The 16,327-nt window shown below is 40.1% G+C and overlaps 1 protein-coding gene across 2 annotated transcripts in view; it reads left to right on the top strand.

The window, feature by feature from the left end:
• Window positions 1–964: 964 nt before the first annotated feature.
• Window positions 965–16,327, top strand: part of TRIM24 (tripartite motif containing 24) — a 94,379-nt gene continuing 79,016 nt past the window's right edge. For both annotated transcript variants that reach the window (XM_032643299.1, XM_032643297.1), the window contains exon 1: window positions 965–1,601. In XM_032643299.1, the coding sequence (XP_032499190.1) occupies window positions 1,238–1,601 (364 nt within the window). In that variant the 5' untranslated portion in view covers window positions 965–1,237. The remainder of the gene's footprint in view (window positions 1,602–16,327) is intronic.

Below are 16,327 nucleotides of genomic sequence, written 5' to 3'. Positions count from 1 at the left end.
TCGGTAGGTGGACTCTCAACCACTGCGCCACCAGGGAAGCCCCCTTTGGCCATTTTTAGAGTGAAAATATGTGTAACTTCTGATATAAGTGTGGGGTGGGGTTGGGGGGATGAAAAAGAATATTTTAGAATTATTTGGCTATCAGTATTGACATTTGTTTCTATTTCTTGTAATGATGCCATGTTTATGCAATAAAACACTTTCAAACAATCTTTATATATTAACTCCTTGGAAAATAAACCATTTTTATTTACTTAAAAAGCAAATCACTGACTTTAAAAATTAATTTCACCTTTTTCATTGGGGAAATCCTTTAAAAATTCCCGACTTGCAAGAGAACCTCCCCTCTTACTCTTCATGCTCGCAATTCATCATAGAGATGAGTAAATTCAGGTGGCAAAATCCATGCCTCCTCCACAACATCTTTTCTACACAACATTTTCCCTTTTTTCAAAATTCTTTCCTTTGCTTTTCACTCTCTCCACTTCGTCATCCTTCTACCCTCCCACCATATTTATTCCTCCTACAGTACCCCTGTCTGCAGTAGTAAAGTGAGTTTTTCGTAGCAGTTACTTAATTTACAATGTCGGGCCGACACAGTGAAGCCCCGCCCCATAGGAGGAGCTAACACAAGCGGACCGAATTAGGTGGTCGATCGTTAACAAATGAACCCTTAATCTTTTTAGGGGAGCTAAACACACACAAAGGCCCAATCAGAGGCCGCGGTTCCAGGAGCTCGGTGGGCGGGGCTAGGCAAGCTACCGCCCACCTCCCAGCCTCTCGCAACGGCCGTCCGAGCCTCGCGGGCTTCCACACGCCCCGCCCCCCGACCAGGCGCGGCGGCTATTGGGCGGCGCACTCCTTGCAGTCGCCTCGGTTGCTGGGAGAGGGAGGGAGGGGGCGGGGCCTGAGGTGGGTCCTGGGGCCCGAGAGAAAGGCCGGGAGGCGAGGGCGGGCTGGGCGGATTTGACGAGAACCTCGGCGGTTGGCGAAGCGGACGGGGCGCAGCCTCTCCGGTGCGAAGAGCAGTCCCCACTGACAGATCCCCTTCTTCCGGCCGCGCCACCCGGGAGGCGGATCCCCGGGGCCTGAGGAGGCTTCCTTGGCCCTGGACTCCCTCCCTCTCCTACGAGTCACCCGGGCGGCCTGGGAGGAGAAGGAGGAGAAGGAAGTCGTCGGGGGTGGCGGCGGGCAGAGAACCCGCTCCTCTTTTCCCGGCGGCGGCGGGGGCAGGACAATGGAGGTGGCTGTAGAGAAGGCGGCGGCGGCGGCCGCGGCGGCTTCGGCGGCGGCCGCCGGGGGGCCCTCGGCTCCGCCGAGCGGGGAGAACGAGGCCGAGAGTCGGCAGGGCCCCGACTCGGAGCGCGGAGGCGAGGCGGCCCGGCTCAACCTGTTGGACACTTGCGCCGTGTGCCACCAGAACATCCAGAGCCGGGCGCCCAAGCTGCTGCCCTGCCTGCACTCCTTCTGCCAGCGCTGCCTGCCCGCGCCCCAGCGCTACCTCATGCTGCCCGCCCCCATGCTGGGCTCGGCCGAGACCCCGCCGCCCGTCCCCGCCCCCGGCTCGCCGGTCAGCGGCTCCTCGCCGTTCGCTACCCAAGGTGAGAGGCGGGTGCGGACGCGGTAGTGGGTGGAGAGCCTGGGCAGGCCGGCGCCCTGGAGCGGCGCAGCGACCCGCTGTCATGTCGCCGCCGCCCGGGGTGCGCGGCGGGGGAGGGGCGAGGAGGGTCTGTGCTGCCGGCGGTGACATGGAGGGCCCGCGCGTTGTGCGGCGTACCGCGCGCCCCGCGAGCAACTTCCACCGGCGCTGTAGACTTGGCCGCGCTGCTGCTGCTGCTCCCCAGCATTCTCCCCCCGGGTGCATGGCCCATGCGACCCGCACTTTTGAAAACCTCTGTTGGAGTCTGCTGTAGTATCTCGGGTCCTTTGACGACTGCATCTAGTTAACCGCTGCCCTCTGCCTCCCCAAAGCTTTGTCCAGGTCCATGTGATCCTAATCATCTCGTATGTACCCATGTTATTTGAGCTGGAGAGGGGGAGGGAGGGATAAAGATGAAGTGATGGTGACTTTCTTTGATGATTGATTACAGATCGGATGCCGTCTATTTTTTGTCTTGCATGTTTTGGGTTATTTACCTTAATGAGCCCCCAGTTCTCTCCTCTCCGATGGGGACAAAGGAACTAAGAGACGGTGTTTTGTTGTCCTTCTCTTTCGGAGATTTTATTTTGAGACAGTAAATGGTAAAGAGAAACAGAACAAAGTGATTTGGGGTGCCGCATTTTCTTGTATTTTGTGGACAGCAGCTGGAAATGTTGAAGTTACTCTTCTCTTTGTGGTGTTTGTTACTGTATAATGAGACTTTTGACAGGTAGTTCCCATTGCTAACGTTAACAGGTTTGAAACAAAGTAAGCACAGTAAATTGTTTCTAGTAGAATAATTGAGGTTTTAAATGTTTATATTGCAAATTTGAGCACCTCCGTTTAAAAAATACAAAGTGGAAATAATTCGTTTTTAATATATACTGCCTTTTTTAAAGGGACTAGTTGATTTAATTAGAGATAAAATGCAGATTAAACAGTTGAGCTAGGTCAAAGAACATATGAAATTGATGCTTTTAAATAGGTTGTAGTGTTAGATTCTTGATTTAATTATATGTTAGGAACAGTGTCTAGTTGAGAGAGACAGTTTTCCGTGGGTTTCTCTGTTTCTGCAGGTCTTACCAGGGGAGGTACTGACTGCCCTTTGTTTCTGTTTTTAAAGGATGTTTGTATAAGGAAGAGCCTTGGAAGGTAGAGATAGTGTCTTCCACCAGAGCAAAGAATATCCATGCATGTGGTGCAGTATAATAAAGATAGATGTCACCTTCTGGAGTGAAAGGCAGGCATGCTTATTGCCCATCATAAAAGATGAGGGTTCCCTAGGCTTAGGTTTCCTCTTCTGCAACACAACCCATTGCCTGTGCAAGCATCAGCTGCCCCTCTTCACCTTGCCAGGTGGGAACCGGGCCTCTGGAAACCAGTGCAAAAATGTTGACACTTTGGCTTATATTATTACTGGAAGTAACAAACTGCCCTTTGTATCTGACCCACAAGTCTCCTGTCTTCAACCAGCATCCGTGGAAGCTACTTTGTTAGCTTACAAGTAGGGTAACATCTCGGATCCTTCACGCTGATTTGCTCTGCCATGGCCCACCTGTTGGAAAGTTAGTACAGGTGAAACTTAAATTTTAGTTCTTAATTTTTAGACACGTTTAAGGGTTTCTTTTATTTATATTTTAAATGATCAAATGGGCCAGTAGCTAATTTGGAACTAAATTTTGCATAATTCTAGAATTAAGATGTATTGTGTGCCAGGCCATGACATTTAGATCTGAATGAATGAGAACGTGGGTAATAAAAGCTCTGATCCTCAACTCTGAGGCAAGTTTGCAATTATATAGAGTTCTCAAAATGTTCCAGTCTCCAAATATTTTTTACCTTTGTGTTTGTATTGTAAGTAAGAGTTCAGGAAAGCATTTAAATTGGAAGATAATGTTTTTGTTTTTATACTAAGAAAGAAGAAGCCTTTGTTAAATGATACTTTCACATACACCTCTAAAAAATAGTTAGGGCTGTCTTCAATAAATTAAAAATACTATCCTGAGTCTTAATAACTTGAATATTTTCTCCCTTCCTCTCTCCTTGCAAACTTACTTTAATACTAGCTGTAACAAAAGTTTAGGCAATATATTTCAGAACTACACTTGACCCTTGAACAACACAGTTTGAACTGCAAGGGTGCACTTATACACAGATTTTTTTCAATAGCAAATACTAGAGTAGTACAAGATTTGCGGTGGGTTGAATCCAAGGATGCGGAACTGGTGATACGGAGGGCCGACTGTAAGTTATATTTGAAATTTCAGCTGCGGAAGGGTCAGCACTCCTAACCCCAAACTTGTTCAAGGATCAACTGTAAATAAATAGGGTTCATTTGATTATCTCTGTTCTTCATTCTCCTAATGAACTTGTGGGTACAGGCATCATAGGTCAAACTACAGTACCTTCAGGAGCTAAGCAAGTAATTGAGATGGAGAACTGTGAGCCTGGGGTAAAATAATAGGGAATGGTGGGGAGTGAAAGGAAAGGGGAGCAAACTGTGCTTAGCTGCAGCAGATTGTCCTGTGATAGCGCAGGGCCAGGGTTGGAGGATATTTTATTTATTTATTTTTTAACGAGAAGTCTGGAGTCTGGATTTTATGTCATGTTTTTCTAGTATTAGATATTGGCAAGTAATTAAAAACACACGCACACACACACACACACACACACACACAATATAGACCCGTTCTGTAGGCCAAACAAAACAAGTTTTGTTGAAGCCACATGTGTTGCAATTATACTCTTTTAGATTTAGATAGGGGTTTTCAAATTTTAGCTCTACTAGAATCACCTGGTATGCTTGTTGAGAATCTAGATTTCTAGGCCTCTCACCCCAGAGAGCCCAGTATGTCATAGTTTTAGAGTTCTAGAGTATAATCATAAACCCTAGTTTTTTGGGGGGAGTTTTGAGTTTTTTTTAGCTCAAGCTGTATTATATTCCAAAGTACAGTTGATCAAAGAGGATTCTTTAGAAAATTAAAAATTCAAGGTGTAGTGTTCTCCACAGTATCAGACCTAGTTTCCCTTTCTATTAAGTACTGTTTGCTGCTCCCTTTGTTATATCCTAAATGAACTTTATAGAAAGCAAGTCTTTTCTAACATGTATTTTTTACAAAAATCAACATAATGGTTTGACTATTTTAAAGAAGAAACAAAGCTAATTTATAGCAACAAACATATAATTTGTAAATGCTTAGACACAATTACACTAGCCACCAAGCCTCCATTGAGAACATTGGTTCAAACTTTTGTAAGGCTACCAGTTGGAAGGAATGAGGGTGAGTGACCGCAAGCTAAAGTTGGTTTACTACCTCAGTCCCGACTTTCATTTTCTTAGTATGCAGTAATGTCCAGGAAAGAGGGAAGAGCTTAGAAAACATTTTCTTTAGGTACATATTGGTACATGAAGTCAGGAGACAAACTGATCTTGGAGAAATGTTACAATATTGTGCAGTATTTTGTAGTGTGGATGTACTGTTCAGCCAAAGAGTAGCAAGCTCTAAGAGCTATTTTTAAAGAATACTGAGAGCACGGTTTTGAAAGGGGTCAAGGGAGAGTAAAATATGAGTCCATCAGTCCTCTTTATTAATTGGCAGTCTGTAAGATACAACTATCAATTCTGGGAGCTGATTTCTTTTGGTTCTTGGAGAAAGGTATTAATCACGTTTCGAGTACAATATATAATGACAAAGGATTTAAGATTTAAGATCTGTATACAATATTCACCTGTTGATGGAAGTTGCTATTGATTTCAGTTTGGGGTTGTTATGAATAAAACAGTTATAAATATTTGTAGACAAGTCGTTATGTCAATATGTTTTCATTTCCTTGGATAAATACTTAGAATTGGAATTCCTTGTTTGTGTCATAAGTGTATGTTTACCCTGGTGTACCATTTTGCATTCCCTCCAGCAGTGTATGAGAGTTCGCGTTAATGTCCTCACTAATTTGGGTGGTGTTAGTCTTTAATTTTAGCCGTTCTAACATGTTTGAAGAGGTATCTCATGATTTTAATTTTCATTTCCCCGATGAATAATAATGGGCATCTTTTCCTGTGCTTATTGGCTATTCTTACTTATTTTTGGTAAAATTTCAGTTTAAGGCTTTTGTAGATTTTTAAAACTAGGTGATTTGGCCTGTTACTGAAAAGTAAAAATTCTTTATATATGTCCAGTTTCCTGGCGCTTGTCTACATACATATATTGCAGGTATTTTCTTCCACTCCTTTTGCTTGCTTGTTCATCTTCTTTTTTTCTTTTTTGTTTTTTTGCTGCACCATGCGGCATGTGGGATCTTAGTTCCCCGACCAGGGATCATACCTGTGCCCCCTGCATTGGAAGCGTGGAGTCTTTAACCACTGGGCCATCAGGGAAGTCCCTCATTTTCTTTTTCTTTTTTTTTTTTTTTTTTTTTTTTTTTTTTTTTTGGCGGTACGCGGGCCTCTCACTGTTGTGGCCTCTCCCGTTGTGGAGCACAGGCTCCGGACGCGCAGGCTCAGCGGCCATGGCTCACGGGCCCAGCCGCTCCGCGGCACGTGGGATCTTCCCGGACCGGGGCACGAACCCGTGTCCCCTGCATCAGCAGGCGGACTCTCAACCACTGCGCCACCAGGGGAGCCCCATTTTCTTTTTCTTTTAACTTTCTATTTTATTTCGGAGTATAGTCAGTTAACAGTGTGATAGTTTCAGGTGCACAGCAAAGGGACTCAGCCATACATATGCACGTATCCATTCTCCCCCAAACTCCCCTCCCATCCAGGCTGCCACATAACATTTATAAGAGTTCCCTGTGCTGTACAGTAGGTCCTTGTTGGTTATCCATTTTAAATATAGCAGTGTGTACATGTCCATCCTAAACTCCCTGACTATACCTTCTTATTGATGGTGTCTTTTGAAAAGCTGAAGTTTTAAATTTTATCTAGTTTATAATTTCTTTTTCTTTTATGGTTAGTGATTTTCGTGTTCTAACAATTCTGTGCCTACTCCAGGTTTACTTAGATTTTTCTCCTGTCTTTTCTTTCAGTACTTTTATAGTTTTAGCTTTTATATTTAGATCTGTAATATATTTTGGGTAATTTTTGTGCTAGTTAAGGGTTGAGGTTTGTTTTTAACCGTATGTTAAAGCACCATTTTTTGAAAAGCACTTTTGAAAGTGCTTCCCCATTATATTACTTTCGGCATTTTTGTAAAAAGTCAGTTGAACATATATGTATGGTTCTGTTTCTCTACTCTCTATTCTATTCTATTGATCTATTCGTTCAGTACTAATAATGTTTTTTTATTTTTAATTTAGCTTTTTAAGCAGATTTTGAAATTGGACAATTTTGTTCTTTTTCAAAATTGTTTTGGCCCTTTAAAGTCATTGCATTTCTTTACAAGTTTTTAGAATCGAATTATCAATTTCTACACAAAAGTCTGCTATGATTTTGATTGGAATTGCATTGAATCTAGATATCAATTTGGGGAGAATGATCTTAACGATATTGACTGTTCCTATCCATGAACATGTTTTATTTCCCATTTATTTAGATCTTTAATTTCAGTACTCTTATAGTGGTCTTGGGCAATTTTTGTGAAGTTTATTCTAAAATATTTTATGATAATGTTCTTTAACAATATTCAAATTGGTGTTTTAAAATTTTTCATTTCCAATTACTTGTTGCTAATATATTGAAATACAATTGGCTTTTGTATATTGATTGTATGCTACTCTCTTGCTAAATTCAATTATTAAATCTAGTAGTTTTTTGTAGATTCCTTAGGAATTTCTACATAGACCATCATGTTACTTGCAGGTAGTTGTTTCTTTTCATCCTTTATAATTTATGACATTTTCTTCCCTTATTGCACTAGCTAGGACTTCTGGTAGCATATTGAATAGAAGTTTAATTTCAATATTAAATGAGAGATGACATCCTTTTTCTTATTCCTGATCTTAGGGGTAAAACATTCAGTCATTCACCACTAATATGTTAGCTTGTTTGTTTTTTATAAATGCCCATTATCAAAATTAAGAGGTTCCCTTCTATTCCAACTGTACTGAAGGTTTTTTTTTTTTAATCATGAATGAATGATAAATTTTGGTCAAATGCATTTTCTGTATCTATTAAAATGATTATATGGTTTTTCTCTTTTTTCTTCTGTTGCTGTGGTGAATTACATTGATTTTCAGATGTTAAACCAGTCTTGAATTCTTGGTGTATACCCCACTTGGTCATGATGTATTATCCTTTCTGTTTACTTCTGGATTTGAATTGCTAACACTTTAAGGGGTTTGGGGGTGTTTTTTTTTTTCTTCATGGGGAACATTGGTGATATGGTTCTCTTGTGGTTTTTTTTGTTTGTTTGTTTTTGTTTTGTTTTGTGGTACGCAGGCCTCTCACTGTTGTGGCCTCTCCCGTTGCGGAGCACAGGCTCCAGATGCGCAGCCTCAGCGGCCATGGCTCACGGGCCTAGCCGCTCCGCGGCATGTGGGATATTCCTGGACCGGGGCACGAACCCGTATCCCCTGTATCGGCAGGCGGACTCTCAACCACTGCGCCACCAGGGAAGCCCTTTCCTTGTGTTTTTATCTGATTTTGCTATCAAGGTAATACCTCAAAATGTGGTGTGAGGTGTTCCCTCCATGTCTATTTTCTGAAAGAGTTTTTGTAAAATTGCTATGAATGCCTCCTTAAATACTTGACAGAATTCACCAGTGAATCCACCTGGACTTGGAGTTTTCTTTACGGGGAACGTTTTGATTAGGAATTCAGTGTCTTTAATAGAGATAGGGCTCTCAGATTTTTTGTTTCTTCTCAAATCCATTTTGGTAAATTGTTTGAAGAAAATTATATGATTCAGCTAGTTTGTACATTTACTGGCATGAGTTTGTTCACAATATTCCCTTATCCTTGTAGTGTTTTCAGGAGTTGAATGATATCTCCTCTTTTGTTTCTATATGTAATTCATATTTATTCTTTTTCTTGGTTACTATTACTAAGGGCTTATCAACTAACTTTTGGCTTTGTTAATTTTATTTATTGTCTCTGCTTTAAAGGTACAGTTTTTTCTCTAAGCATGTGTTAGCCACCTCAAACAAATTTTGTGTTGTGTTTTTATTAACATTCCATTAAAAAATTTTTTAAATTTCTCTTGTGATTTCTTCTATGACCAATGGGTTGCTTAGAAGTGTGTTAATTTATAGGCATATGGGGGATTTTCTAGATAGCTTATTTCATTGTAGTAAAAAAAAATGCTCTATAGGGTTTAAATCTTTTGAAGTTTATTGAGACATTTTATATTCTAGCATATCATCTATTTTGGTGAATGTGCACTTAAAGAATTTAAATTCTACAGTTGTTGGGAGTAGTGTTCTGTAAATGTCAATTAGGTCAAGTTGGTTGATAGTGTTGTTAAAAAAAATTATATTTTTATTGTTTTTGTTGCTAGGTTTGGTTTTTTGTTTGTTTTAAAGCTGTACATATTTTAAATGTATTTATTTATTTTAGGCAGCATTGGGTCTTTGTTGCTGCGCGCAGGCTTTCTCTAGTTGCAGCGAGCAGGGGCCACTCTTCATTGTGGTGCGTGGCTTCTCATTGCAGTGGCTTGTTGCAGAGCACGGGCTCTAGGCGCATGGGCTTCAGTAGCTGCGGCACACAGGCTCAGTAGTTGTGGTTCACGGGCTCTAGAGCGCAGGCTCAGTAGTTGTGGCGCATGGGCTTAGTTGCTCTGCGGCATGTGGGATCTTCCCGGACCAGCACTTGAACCCATGTCCCCTGCATTGGCAGGCAGATTCTTAACCACTGCACCACCAGGGAAGTCCCTTTGTTGTTGTTTTTGTTTTTGTCTGCTTGTTCTATCAGTTATAGAAAGAAGAATGTTTAAATCTTCAATCATGATTGCTGATTTCTCTCTTTATTCCTTTAATCCAGTTAGTTTCTGCTATAAGTATTTTGAAGCTTTGTCTTACTGATGAATTGCCTGCCCTTTTTAACACTACGAAATGTTGTTCTCTATCATTCATACTACTGTTTCATGACCTATGCATTGTCTTATATTAATATAGCTACCAGTTTTCTTATCTTTGTGTTTAAATTGTTTATTTTTCCATCCTTTTATTTTTAACCTTTATATTTAAAGTGTATCTCTTGTAGATAGTGTATGGTTGTGTCTTGCTTTTTTATCCAAGTTGTAAAATTTTGCTTTTAATTGTTTAATTCATTTATATTTTAAGTAATTTATTAGCATGGTCCACTTTAAGATTACCATCTTTTTATTTATTTTCTTTTTGTTCCTGCTGGGCCTCTAGTATCTTTGCTCCTCTCTCAGTCCCTTAGCAGCTGCTCTCTGGTAGACTTCTGGTAAGTCTCACTCTGCACATGAGTGGTAGCCTTCAGCCAAGAATTTGGAGAAACCCTACATAGACTACTGGCACCCTTCCTCTGTGCAGTTCCCTTCTCTCCAGTACTTATCTGTTTCACAGCCCCAAATTTCCCCTGGCTCCTAAGCTGTGTTCTGCTGAGCCTCTAGTTCCCTGTACCGTGGTCAGGATATAGTTCCCAGGCAGACAATCAAGATATTATAGGGGCTCACTTCCTGAGTTTATTCTTCCCAGTTACATATAGTTATTCATGTCAGGCAAGCTTGTCTTGGTACTAGTTACTCTGTCCTGGTGAAAAGTTGATGTCCGAAGACCATTTTTTAATCACATTGCACTTTTTTCATATACTCAAATGTGGGTAATCAGCAAACTTTGGTTCTTAGATCCTTAGATTTGTTCCTTTAATTTTTCTTAGAGACCGCACCAATTTAAACTATCACCTAGATACACACATCTCTTGTGTCTTCCTGTTACCTTGACCCCTTTCTCAAATTTTATGTGCATTTTCAAGTATGCACTAGACCAGTAGTCTCTAAAATGGGATGTGTGCTGCATTATGAAATAAAATTCTAGTGAGGTGAGGGAAAACATTAGAACTTATTTGCATAAATTAAGCTGGAAAGTACTTGATGTGTAGATTGTTGTGGTCACATGAATAAGCATGTTAACTGGTTACATTGCACATACTGTACACAAAGTATCCTGAGGGAGGAGTCAGGGCTGCTGCAAGTCCAAAAGTTAACTTTATGTGAGTTAGAAATAAGTGTGGCGTGTGTAGCCCCAGGGAATACATGATTTAGCAAATGGAACGAGAATAATCCTCATTTGCCCTCTAAAATTAGGCAGTCCCTTGTGCTGTATCTGAATGGGTCTCCCCTCACCTACCCACCAAGTTTAATTGTGCTTAGAGCCCTGGAAGATTGGGACCTAGAACTAGGAATAAATCTTCTCATAAAAGAAAAAAACAAAACCAAAACTATACACAGCTGCCCTGGAGGTGATGGGATTTCTCTACTACAGACCCCGCTGTGTTTTTTTTTCTCCCACAAATTGTAACACAATTTGGATAAGTAAGTTTATGGATTTTCACATCTGTTTTTAACTAAAATGACTGTCAAAAGACTGAAGATCATGGTAGGCCATTACCAGGACCCTAGTGAAGTTAGGGTCTAATCTCCATTCCTAGAGAAGTTCCATATGGATGCCACTCAAAAAAGCCCCTCGGTTTCAACAGTCTGGAAAGTCCCTAAATTATAAGATGTAGGGCACATGTGCAATAGCCATAAAAAATGATCCCCCCCACATATCTATGGTCAATTAATATTCCACAAAAGAGTCAAGAATATACAGTGGAGAAAAAGTCTCTTCAATAATTGGTGCTGGGAAAACTGTACAGCTACATGTAAAAAAATGAAATTAGAACATTCTCTAATGTCATATACAAAAATAAACTCAAAATGGATTAAAGACCTAAACATAAGACTGGATACTATAAAACTCCTAGAGGGAAACATAGGCAGAACACTCTGACATAAATCGTAGCAGTATATTTTGGATCTGTCTGCTAGAGTAATGGAAAAAAAGCAAAAATAAACAAATGGGATCTAATTAAACTTAAAAGCTTTTGCACAGCAAACGAAACCGTAAACAAAATGAAAAGACGACCTACAGAATGGGAGAAAATATTTGCAAATGATGTGACCAACAAGGGATTAATTTCCAGAATACACAAACAGCTCATACAGCTCAATATCAAAAAAACAAACAACCTGATCAAAAAATAGGCAGAAGATCTAAATAGACATTTCTCCAAAGAAGACATACAGATGGCCAACAGGCACACGAAAAGATGCTCAACATAACTAATTGTCAGAGAAATGCAAATCAAAACCACCATGAGGAATCACCTCACACTGGTCAGAATGGCCATCATCAAAGAGTCTACAAATAATAAATGCTGGAGAGGGTGTGGAGAAAAGGGAGCCCTCTTATACTGTTGGTGGAAATGTAAATTGGTACAGCCACTATAGAGAACAGTATGGAGGTTCCTTAGAAAACTAAAAATAGAGTTTTACCATATGATCCAGCAATCCCACTCCTGGCCATGTATCTGGAAAAGACGAAAACTCTTAATTTGAAAAGATACACGCACCCCAATGTTCATAGCAGCACTATTTACAATAGCCAAGACATGGAAGCAACCTAAGTGTCCATTGACAGATGACTGGATGAAGAAGATGTGGTACGTATATACAATGGAATATTACTCAACCATAAAAAAGAATGAAATAATGCCATTTGCAGCAACATGGATGGACCTAGAGATTATCATACTAAGTCAGAGAAAGACAAATACCATATATCACTGATATGTGGAATCTAAAAAATGATACAAATGAACTTATTTACAAAACAGAAATAGACTCACAGACATAGAAAACAAACTTATGGTTACGAAAGGGGGAGAAGGTGGGGGGATAAATTAAGAGTTTGGGATTAACACATACACACTACTATATGTAAACTAGATAAACAACAGTGTCCTACTGTATAGCACAAGGAACTATACTCAGTATCGTGTAATAACCTATAATGGAAAAGAATCTGAAAAAGAACATATATATATATTATATATATATATATAAAAAACTGAATCACTTTGGTGTATACCTGAAACTAACACAACATTGTAAATCAACTATACTTCATTCAATTAAAAAAATTATAAATTCTTTAAAATAAAGTGATCCCAATTCTAATTAAAAGCATAGAGATAGTTCCATTTAAGTCTGTAATCAAGGTTGGGTACTGTTGGCTTGGTTCTTACCCAGTTTAGGAAGATACAGAAAACTGAGCCCAGAGAAATCAGGGCTGCTCATATTTAATGACTTTTTCAGTATTTTGTAGGGGGATAGATACTTGCATTCTTGATACCTGAATAGGCAGTCAATGGTGGGTTAGCAGGCAAGGAGATCCATGTTCTATAGAAAGCTTGTAACCGTTGCTGCCTCATTTTGTGTTTAATTTTATCAGGTGTGTGGAGTTGATGGAGTTGTGATTTTTCCCACCAGGCTTAAATTACTTGAATTTTTGAAGTCTCGTAATTCAGCTGTGATAAAGATAATGCTAATTTTGCAAGCATAGCAGCATAAAATGGCAGAACTGATCCTTCATAGGCTCTTCATCAGTCTTATTGTGAAGTTGACAGCAATGATTAACTAGGTCTAACAAGAATTGGGCCTAAAAGTTTCAAAATTAATAAGAAGACTCTCTGAAATTGATTGACATCCTCTATGTTAATGAACTGTGCCATAAGTGTATATCACATCTTGGACTATTAGCCAGTAATGGTATGAAGCTTTCATGATTAGCAATACATTTAAAAGCATTTATTTCATTCTTTAAAAATATATTTATGTGATTTACTATGTACAAGATACACTAGTACTTTAGCATATGTACATAATAAATATATATGTAGGGTGCATGTTCAAATATTTGTGTTTAAAACAACACGTGAACATATAAATATCAGCTGAATTGCCTCAGTGTTTTTGCATGTTTATCTAGTCTTTAAAAACATTTTTCAAATTCTCTTTGAAGTTGCAAAACAACCCTATTCCTCAAAGAACTACCAGAAGATCTTTGATTATGGATAAATAGTCTCCCTGGGATCTCTTGACTACATATATCAGCATTAAGCATAACCAGGAAGAGAGCCTAAAGCACATGAGATTCTTAGTGTCTGTCTGTCTCTGTACTGGTATATGTTGATTTACGTTTCTTCCTGTCCTCATCAATCTTCTAGACTTGCTGTTCAAGTTCTCCCACTTCTCTGACCCTTCCTTTTTGGTCTCCTTGTTGTCTTCCCTCTGTTTCCTTCCCTTGTACTCTTGGAAAGTAGAGTGTAGAGATCACCTAGGACAAACCTTTAGGAATTTTTTTTTTTTTTGGCTGCATTGGGTCTTTGTTGCTGCGTGCAGGCTTTCTCTAGTTGCGGCGAGCGGGGGCTACTCTTCGTTGCCGTGCATGGGCTTCTCATTGCAGTGGCTTCTCTTGTTGAGCACGGGCTCTAGGCACGCGGGCCACAACTATTTTGGTAGAGAGATAGAAGGGAAAACCATATTGGGGTGGGTGGGAGGTAAAGAGATATAGATGGAAAAGTTTACCAACTCTGTTAAAAAACAAAACAAAACAAAAAAGTTTACTTCTGAAGGGAGGGAGGAAAGGGATAAGGCAGTACCTGGGGAGAAAAAAATAGGAGTTGAGGAATATTTCTTGTTTATTTTTTTGTGAATAGGAAAGGCTTAAGCATGTTTATTTATTTTATATATATATATATATATATTTTTTTTTTTTTTTTTGGTACGCGGGCCCCTTACTGCTGCGGCCCCTCCCGCCGCGGAGCACAGGCTCCGGACACACAGGCCCAGCGGCCATGGCCCACGGGCTCAGCCGCTCCACGGCACGCGGGATCCTCCCGGACCGGGACACGAACCCGTGTCCCCCGCATCGGCAGGCGGACTCCCAACCACTGCGTCACCAGGGAAGCCCTATTTATACAATATTTAAAGGTCACTCTCCATTTACAGTTATTACAAAATATTGGCTATATTCCCTGTATTGTACAATACATCCTTGTAATACTATCTTACACCCAGTAGTTTGTACCTCCCACTTCCCTATCCCTATATTGTCCCCCACCCCAAGTGGTAACCACTAGTTTGTTCTCTGTATCTGTGAGTCTGCTTCTTTTTTGTTTTTTCACTAGTTCATTGTATTTTTTTAGATTCCACATATAAGTGATGTCATACAGTATTTGTCTTTCTCTGTCTGACTTATTTCACTTAGCATAATACCTTCCAAGTCCATCCATGATGCTGCCAATGGCAAAATTTTGTCCTTTTTTATGGCTGACTAGTATTCCAGTGTGTGTGTGTGTGTGTGTGTGTGTGTGTGTGTACACACACACATACCACATCTTCTTTATCCACTCATCTGTTGAAGGGCACTTAGGTTGTTTCTGTATCTTGGCGATTATAAATAATGCTGCTATAAACATTGGGGTGCATATATCTTTTTGAATTAGTGTTTTTGTTTTTTTCAGATATATACCCAGGAGTGGAATTGCTGGATCATATAGTAGATCTGTTTTGGGATCCAGTCAAGTGAGCTATTGAATGTACAAAAGAAGAGATTTGTGAGTGTGTGAGCTTCTGAGAAGACAGGGTAGGATTGATCCAAGGCATGGTGGAGAGATTAGTGACTGGATAGGAGAAGAAATGTTTTCTTTATTGTGAACAGAAGGCAAGAAAAGGCATAAATATAGAAGGTTTCTCTGTGTGTGTTCAAAGTGGGTGGCATTTCCCAGTAAAACGTAGTATGATTATAGATCATGTTTGCTGCTAGAGATCAGAATTTATAGCGATACCTGTATGCCTTCTCTGAAGCAGCAGAGTGTTTCAGGGTAGTGCTACTCAACATGTGGTCCACAAACTGTTAACATGAGTCTGAAATGAAGCAAAGAGTTTGCCACAGGAAAGTCTGGGGGAGCTAGGACAGCCTGGTGCCTGAGGTTCTTGGAAATATTCAGTGAAAAGAACAGAGCCCCATGCTGAGAAGAAACTGCTGCAAATAAACACAAGTTGACTAGGATAGGAATTTAGGGGTTAAGAAGAGAGAAGGTTCAGATACATGTGGGAAGGGGGACCAGAGGAGGCAGATTTCAGAAAATATTACAGAAGTGGTTACACTAGGGTACCATAGGTTTGAATACTTTGTGGTAAAAATGTAAGAGGAAGCCTTAGAACTCTGAATCTAGGAAACAACCTCTACATAGGAAACTTCTCTTATAAATACAGGAAAATCCCTTGTTATGAATTATGGAATCTACTGTGGTTTTACACCATTCAAAGATATTACATAAGAAAAAAGGACAATAGCCCTCAATAATAGATCTAAAGAAATTGAGATAGCATTGTACCTAGGTCTTAAAGTAGGGATATAATGAAACCTATTTCTACAAATAAAACAGTATGTTATGTGAAAACAACATAAACCATAATTACAAAAGTTTAGAAATGAGTTGGCTGTGCTATAGGATGTCATGAAAAGAAAAACTGACAGTTAAGGAATAAAATTAGAAGTGTTTCAGAAATGAAAATAAACCAGAAAGTTCTTGAATGAATAGACACTCTAGAAACTACCATAAAAGAAGTAAAGGATGGGGGCTTCCTTGGTGGCGCAGTGGTTAAGAACTGCCAATGCAGGGGACATGGGTTCAAGTCCTGGTCCGGGAAGATCCCACATGCTGTGGAGCAACTA

Source organism: Phocoena sinus, chromosome 9, assembly GCF_008692025.1.
Source record: "Phocoena sinus isolate mPhoSin1 chromosome 9, mPhoSin1.pri, whole genome shotgun sequence".
NCBI classification, from domain to species: domain Eukaryota; kingdom Metazoa; phylum Chordata; class Mammalia; order Artiodactyla; family Phocoenidae; genus Phocoena; species Phocoena sinus.
The sequence above is the reverse complement of the archived record's forward strand: the minus strand, read 5'-3'. Positions and strand labels throughout refer to the sequence as shown.